Source organism: Penaeus monodon, chromosome 7, assembly GCF_015228065.2.
Source record: "Penaeus monodon isolate SGIC_2016 chromosome 7, NSTDA_Pmon_1, whole genome shotgun sequence".
NCBI classification, from domain to species: domain Eukaryota; kingdom Metazoa; phylum Arthropoda; class Malacostraca; order Decapoda; family Penaeidae; genus Penaeus; species Penaeus monodon.
The window spans coordinates 37611381-37618880 of NC_051392.1; the positions used below are offsets into that span (position 1 = coordinate 37611381).

At 32.2% G+C, this 7500-nt stretch overlaps 2 protein-coding genes across 3 annotated transcripts in view; one reads left to right on the top strand and one right to left on the bottom strand.

The window, feature by feature from the left end:
• Positions 1–5446, top strand: part of LOC119575258 (uncharacterized protein SYNPCC7002_A1628-like) — a 6563-nt gene extending 1117 nt beyond the window's left edge. Inside the window, exons 2-7 of the mRNA XM_037922767.1 lie at positions 2427–2600; positions 2998–3157; positions 3890–4083; positions 4205–4360; positions 4691–4802; positions 5224–5446. Of these exons, the coding sequence (XP_037778695.1) occupies positions 2427–2600; positions 2998–3157; positions 3890–4083; positions 4205–4360; positions 4691–4802; positions 5224–5384 (957 nt within the window). The 3' untranslated portion in view covers positions 5385–5446. The remainder of the gene's footprint in view (positions 1–2426; positions 2601–2997; positions 3158–3889; positions 4084–4204; positions 4361–4690; positions 4803–5223) is intronic.
• An 883-nt stretch (positions 5447–6329) lies between these two features.
• The window catches only part of LOC119575257 (histone deacetylase 8-like), a 9409-nt gene continuing 8238 nt past the window's right edge, over positions 6330–7500 (bottom strand). For both annotated transcript variants that reach the window (XM_037922764.1, XM_037922765.1), the window contains exon 10: positions 6330–6948. In XM_037922764.1, the coding sequence (XP_037778692.1) occupies positions 6905–6948 (44 nt within the window). In that variant the 3' untranslated portion in view covers positions 6330–6904. The remainder of the gene's footprint in view (positions 6949–7500) is intronic.

Sequence of the window (7500 nt, forward strand, 5' to 3'; positions counted from 1 at the left end):
ATCGGAGCTGAGATTGTCACTAGTGGGGGGTTTCCGCAGAATCCATCAATACCAAAATTGTTGCGATCGGTTTTGTGAAAGTATTCCGAAAAGTTACCTAATTTAAGCATCTTATCCTCTATGTACTTCCCTCACAAATGAAAAATAAAAGTTGTTTAATAGAAGTGTTGGAGCACGAAAAGAAAAACTATGTTAGTATAATTTAAGTGTCAACTAGCCACCACTCACAAGGCAAACAATATATGGCAACAACAGAGACAACAGATCTAAGAATGTAGAAAAGGTATGAATGAGAATGGATATCTTCACAGTACAGGAGATGTATTTGACTGGTTTCAATTATATCTTCATCAGAAATACATATATTTCTGATACTCATTCATAGCTTTTCTACATTTGTCAACATGAATGCAGTTCAAATCTAAGAATTGTAATTTTTTGTGTACTTCAGTTGCAAGTGAAAAAGAACAAAGTTATTTGACACAGAAGTGTGAGAGAGTATATAGAGAAAAACTTGTATGGCTCTTCTCTTTTATTTTGAGGTTTTATGCCTTTGGATGTTTCACTTTTAGTTTTGGAATATAGTGTCAATACAGTAGTTTTATTCCACAATATATACAAGGGAAATTATTTTAAGAAATAGTAAATATTCAATCCAAAATTATGAAAAATGTTGATATGCAAAGAAAGACTTGAGCAATTTCTTGGGTCTCCTCTTCCTTAGTTATATCATGGTTCCATGAGAGTTGGTGGAGCATCAACAGATGGCTGTCAGTATAACAGTCAGGATCATGACTGCTACAGCCTCTGTACCTACAGTTCCCTGGCAAAGACAAAGTGCCATTTTGGAACAGATCCCTTTACTGTAATGACTAAATGAGAGGGAGTTCTACCAGCTTATTTTTGTCATAATTTCTGTGTTGGATATTTTTTGGCCTTTTACCAGAGAACCAAGGGGCATAGATACTGCAGCAATCTCTAAAGGCTATGTTGCTCTTAACCCATTGGTGACAGTCGTTTTTTGATGAAGTTGTGTGGCAACAGGTGTGAGTTAGTACATGTGCAGTTCTGTGTGGAGGTGATTGTTTGGGTGGCTCAACATCCCACAATAGTCTTATGATTTGGGTGAATTATCCATATTGCAAGAGTGTAGCATGGTATAGGTGTAGTAAAGCATGAACAGCCACTTGGCCTTGTTATCAGGAAAACATGAGAACACAGAACAGACTGTTAGTCCATAATGAGTAGTTAGGGCCATTTACTTTTGTAATGTAAATGACATTATTTAGATGATTTCATCAGTGTAACATCTTGATGATGTCACCAACATGGCATCTTTAAAAAGTCATAACATGTAAATTTATATCATCCATATGATATTATAGTACTTAATCTTACATTTCCTGGTATAACCTACCTAAACCAACTAAAAGGTCTTTTAAAAATATTCTTGTTCTTGAAAAATTATTTGCCCATAACATGCAAAACCTCATGACCTAATAATGGGTAACCCTCCTGAGATTTTTTTGTCATGACATGATGACATGTCACCCTTCACTAGTAAGTTAATTGCTGCCAACATCATCACTATTAGTTTTTGTGAGCTAAAATGACATCTTGATAGTATAGGCTACATTAAATGCAGTCTACAGATATTACATTTTTAGTGGTTCTTTTTGGATTCCCAGTAGTTGGACCCAGAGGCTTTATCTCAACATTGTAACAAACTGTCTCCATTGTATAACACTCCTAGCTGGACTAGCTTGCAATGCAGTCCTCACAGAGGGGCATATTTTTGAGTAACTCAAATTTAATGTTCTACCATATAAAGATAGCATCAGGAAGAAAAGTTAAAAAGGTTGATAAGATCACAGTTATAGAGAACCAGAAGTGACTGTGAGATATCTGGGATCATGAGTTAGTATTACATTTTCACTCACTGTAGATACTAACTCAGTCCTTATGAGAGAAGTGAGTAATGTCAGATAATAACTGAGCATCTATGCACACTTTTTGTTACCTTTTTTCCCACCATACATTTTAACATGCCTAGAAAAATGCAAGTCAATTTAAAACCGGACCTTTCCACACAAACACATTGCAAGGGATTAGTGGTAAAATTTTCTCAACAGAAGGTTACATTTTCACTAGAACTTAAATTTCAGCATAAGTAATAAATTAAAGGTAATCCAACCTTGCTACTTTTAAACATACTATTTTTATTTCTTGCATAGTAGATAGAAATTACAAAAAATACATTTAGGGAATAACAGGGTCTAACTAATGATATTTTGATCAGTCAGATATGTAATAGGACATAGCCAAGGGGAAGAAAGGAACTAGGATAGTTGATTTTCTGAATCATGGGCTATGACTATTTAATAGTTTTGTTCTAACTTACCTGTTAATGATTATGACTTGAACAGGATCATCTTTCTGAAGATGAGTTGGGTCAGCTGCAGCGCATCACTCGCCTCCCTATCATCCACCATGAGGGTTATGTGTGCCCTCTCCCCCCCAACCATCGTTTCCAGATGATGAAGTTCCATCACTTATATAATATTCTTACTAAAGATGGTGTAATTGACCAGCAAAAGCAGGTTTGTATTTGATGTTGAATATAACTTGGATAATATTAGACAATTCCCACTGTACATTGTGTAATAATGTTAATTTGATTCTAAAGATGCTGTCTTTCTATTTTGTATTTAAGAAAGGCATAAATAAAACAGTATCAATTATAGTTTATAAGCCATCTCTTTTTCTGGGCTATTTTTTAAGAAATTTGTTTGAGAAAAGCACTAAGCTGACTATCATAATATCACCCAAAGTATATATATATATATATATATATATATATATATATATATATATATATATATATATATATATATATATATATATATATATATATATGTATATATATATATATAAATTATTTCAGGACTTTTTTTTTATTATTATTATTATTATTATTACCTTTTCCATTACATTTAGGTCATTCAGCCACAGCAAGTGAGCCGAGAAGTTGCTGGAACTGTGCATTCAAGGACTTATGTGAACAAGTTCTTTGACGGCAGCACAAGTGAACAGGAGCAACGTGTGACAGGTTTCAAGTGGACCCCAGGACTTGCAAGTCGGGTTAGGTATGAGACAGGTACATTCTGGCTGGACTTTTTTTATATAGGGTTTGATCCTGCTTATGATGTATCCTTTATAAAGGTGTTTTTTATGTTGATTGAAGTAGTTAAAAAAATTACTTGTTAATATACCCCCATAATATGCTCATGGTAATAAAAAAGTATCAGTCCATATAGGGTCTGATACTTGCTATAAACACTTAATTCTCACAGATGTTGTGGTTAGTTCATGAAGGTCAAGCCACACAGCCACTATTACCTCATTGTCCTTCATGCTATGGTGCCAGAGTTTTTTTGCATAGTTTTATTATCATTAACTGAGAATTTTTTCTAGATTATAGAGAATAGTGTGAGTTTAAAGTGTTGAAGAAAAGACTGGCTTGGTTGCTCTGTATTTTTTGTTCCTTTTCAAATAACATACTCCTGTGTATATATGAAATATAATGAAAGGAAGGTAGAGGGAAGTAATGATAATATTTTTTGTTATAACTTCACTTCAGCAGATAGTTGTTGTACAATTATTCTTATCCAAAATACAAATATTTTATTTAATCCATATGTCCATCTTAAGCTTGAATATTTTATAGTATCCATGCCATTTTATTGTGGAACTGATGGAACAGTGTAATAAATAAAAAGGAATAGTAACAACAGATTTATTGAAGATAATTGGAATTTGAAATTGTATGAATATATATATGAAAAGCTGCCTGTAATTCACTTCAGTATTAATCAATATCAGATTACAGGTGGGACACTCCTAGCAGGCAAGATATGTTTGGATCGTGGCCTTGCTTGCAGCACAGGTGGAGGAACACATCATGCCTTCCCTGACTATGGTTCTGGTTATTGCCTCATCAATGACTTGGCTGTCACTGCTTACAGACTCATAGAATCTGGTTTAGTGACAAAAGTAATGATAGTAGATTTGGATGTTCATCAGGTAAAATTTTAAGTTTTCTTTGGTTTGGAATAAGTTGACCTTAATATTAATGATTGATTTTACTGATTTTAATGCTGTGATGAATGAATGCTGTTTGTATTTACTTATCTTTTTTTCCAAGGGTGATGGCACAGCATTCATATTTCAAAACCGGCCAGACATTTTCACTCTCTCTCTGCACTGTCAAAATAATTTCCCGCTTAGAAAACAAGAAAGCGATTTAGATGTTGGTTTGGATGTTGGTCTGGGAGACACTGGCTACATGAGAATCCTTTCAGTAAGTAGACTTTTTTCCCTTTAGTATAATTTCTACTTTCAATTCTTTGGATTCATCACTGTATATATTTAACATATGTGTTAAGTAGAAGTATGTCTGATTCATTTATGGCATACTGTAATATATATATATATATATATATATATATATATATATATATATATATATATATATATATATATATATATATATATATATATATGTATATATCAGTATCATTAAGGAACTGATTATATTGTGCAAATTTCAACTCTTGAATAGTTGCATGAGTGCCTAAATACACATGTGCTGGTACTTCAAAGTGCATAATCTTTTAATTTTTTCTTTTAGGAATACTTGCCGGCCACAATAGATATGTTTCACCCAGATGTAATTTTGTATGATGCTGGTGTTGATCCACATGAGAAAGACCAGCTAGGAAAATTGAAATTGACAGACCAAGGTAACAAACTTTTTTTTTTATGTCCTCTCTATGCAGATACTTTGTTTAGGAAGCTTTTTCAGAAATATCCATTTAATAAGGACATGATTGTACATATACCATATATGATTTAAATGTGATATAAATACAGTTAGAAAATGCTAATACAGTAGAATGAAAGATGAAATACCTGATTATATAATTTTTGTTAAGTTAAAGCCATCTTTAAAGTAATAACTGCTTTAATATTGAAATCTACAAATTGGCTCATTACAGTTTGTTTCCATAGACATCATATGTACATTTTGTTTTTCTGTCAGATGAGTGTATATAACCTACATGATGTATTGACCACGCTTTCATTTCTGAATTCTGTAGGTACAGTGGTAAAAAAGGGATATACCTGGAAGCACTATATTTAATTCTTTCTCTTCCTACACAGGATTGTACAACCGAGACATGTTTGTCCTGAAAACAGCAATATGTCGAGGTATCCCTGTGATGACTGTGATTGGTGGGGGATATGATGAGATCTTAGCTCTTTCAGCCAGACACAGTATCATTCATAGAGTTGCAACAGAGGTGTGGAACAACTATCTATAAAATTATTTTATAATATTTTTAATAAAAATCTCGCCTGTATATAAATAAAATAACAAATTGTTTATTTTTCATTTGTACACAAAACATTTAAATCCTTGCAGCACTTAAAAGATTTGTAGAAATGTTGGAAGGTAGAAGTGACTCCAAATTTTATATACAATATGTGACATAAGAAGCCAGTACATAAATATGGCATTATTTTATTGGATCTACACAATCAACAGTAAAATTATTGGTTGCACATAAAGAAAAAAATAATCAGTTTCAGAAAGAAAAGGAGAAACTGTATGGCTAGTAGTAGTATACTACATACCCAAGATAATCTCATGGCACAGACAACATTTAATGACTGGAATGTATTAATCAATTACTATTGGACTTGAAGCAATATCTGTAAACTCTTGAGCAAATGCGGTAGCTTTAGGAAACCACACCAAAGTAAGCATAATTTATGTGTCAATATTTTATCAACTAGCCATGCTAATGATAAGGCTGAGATCTGTGTGATATAGTGTAAATATTTCTGATACTAATATTTGTTAATGTCAAAATATGATTGGTAATATAATTACTGTAATAGGCTTATAGGAAGAATAGTATTAGTAAGTCAGAAATATATGAAAATTTAGTAATAATAGGTTATCTGTAAATTCACTACTAACCAATGTCAGCACTAACAGGCAGGGCATTCTTAGCAGACAATGTTCATAGAGTAAATAGATTGATTGGGTTGAGGAAAATAGAGAGAACCTGTATTAGATTTTGTTTTCTAAAACAGGCTATTCAGCTGAAACATGTTTGTCCTTTCACTGTGTTGTGATATCCCAGCGATTGATGGGGATGTGACATGATCATTACTTACTTAGCCAGACTCAAAAACTCATTCATGGACTTGCAATAGAGTTGTGATGATAAAAAGCACTAGGTGAATTAGAAATGTTTAAAAATAGTTTATTCTTTATTTGTTAAAAACATGGTAGAATAAAACATATATAAAGCTCATAAAAGATATAATGGAAGAAAGATAAACTATGAGTATATTATTTAACACTCGGAAGTCATGTCAAAACAAGTGACATTTCATCATTTCATAGATGTTACATTGACATTACATATATTAAAAGCAGATTACAGCAAAGTAGTAGTAGTATATAAAGGGGGTGGGGGGGGGGGATCAATGAACAATTCAAAAGAATTATAAGGCAGAAAAAATTATGTTCCATTTACTCTAGATAAGTTCTCGTCAATTTTATATTTTATTAATTGTAAGCAACACTATAATGGAAATAAATTAATGAAACAATAGAACATTTGTTGCAGTGTAGTGCAAAAAATAATTTTAATGTAAATGAAACATTGGTAAAACGAGTTTCATAGTCTAAATGAAGAAAATCACAGTTTAAGAGGAAAAAATTCTTGATCACAGTATTTCAGCAATGTACATACTTATTCTGTGGAAATCCGAAGTGCTGATAAAAACATTGATTTTAAATTACAGCAGTTCCATAGTATGTGGTCTTTTAAGTTTTCTTCCCAAGTAGTTCTGCCAATTTACCAATATTTTCTGAAAATTCCAATACCATATATTAAAAAAAATATTGAATGTAAAAAAATAATAATAATAATAATTTCCCTTTTTATAATTTCATCTCACTTCTAAACTATTCTTAATTTAAGGCTTAAACCAGTTTAAGACATACATACTCAAGAGAAATAATTAGAAAACAAAGATACTATGAAAAATTCAAAATAAACAAACACATGCTCAAATTCTCCCTTTTTATTAACCACTCTCTTCCTCTTCCATTCTCTCTCAATTTGCATGCTCTGTTTCTGTCTCCATCTTTCTCTCTCTCTCTCTCTCTGCCCCTATCTTCCTTACTATAATTTTCTTCCATGTTCATTCTAACTTTTGTGCATTTTTCAAAACATATACAATTATTCTCTCACTCTCATTCACTTCAACTCATCTTACTTTACTTTTTCTTCATATGTACAAAATCTTTATCTCAGTCACTCGTTGTCTGTCTGTCTGTCGGTCTCTGTCTGTCTGTCTGTCTGTCTGTCTGTCTGTCTGTCTGTCTGTCTCTCTCTCTCTATCTCTCTCTCTCCCCTT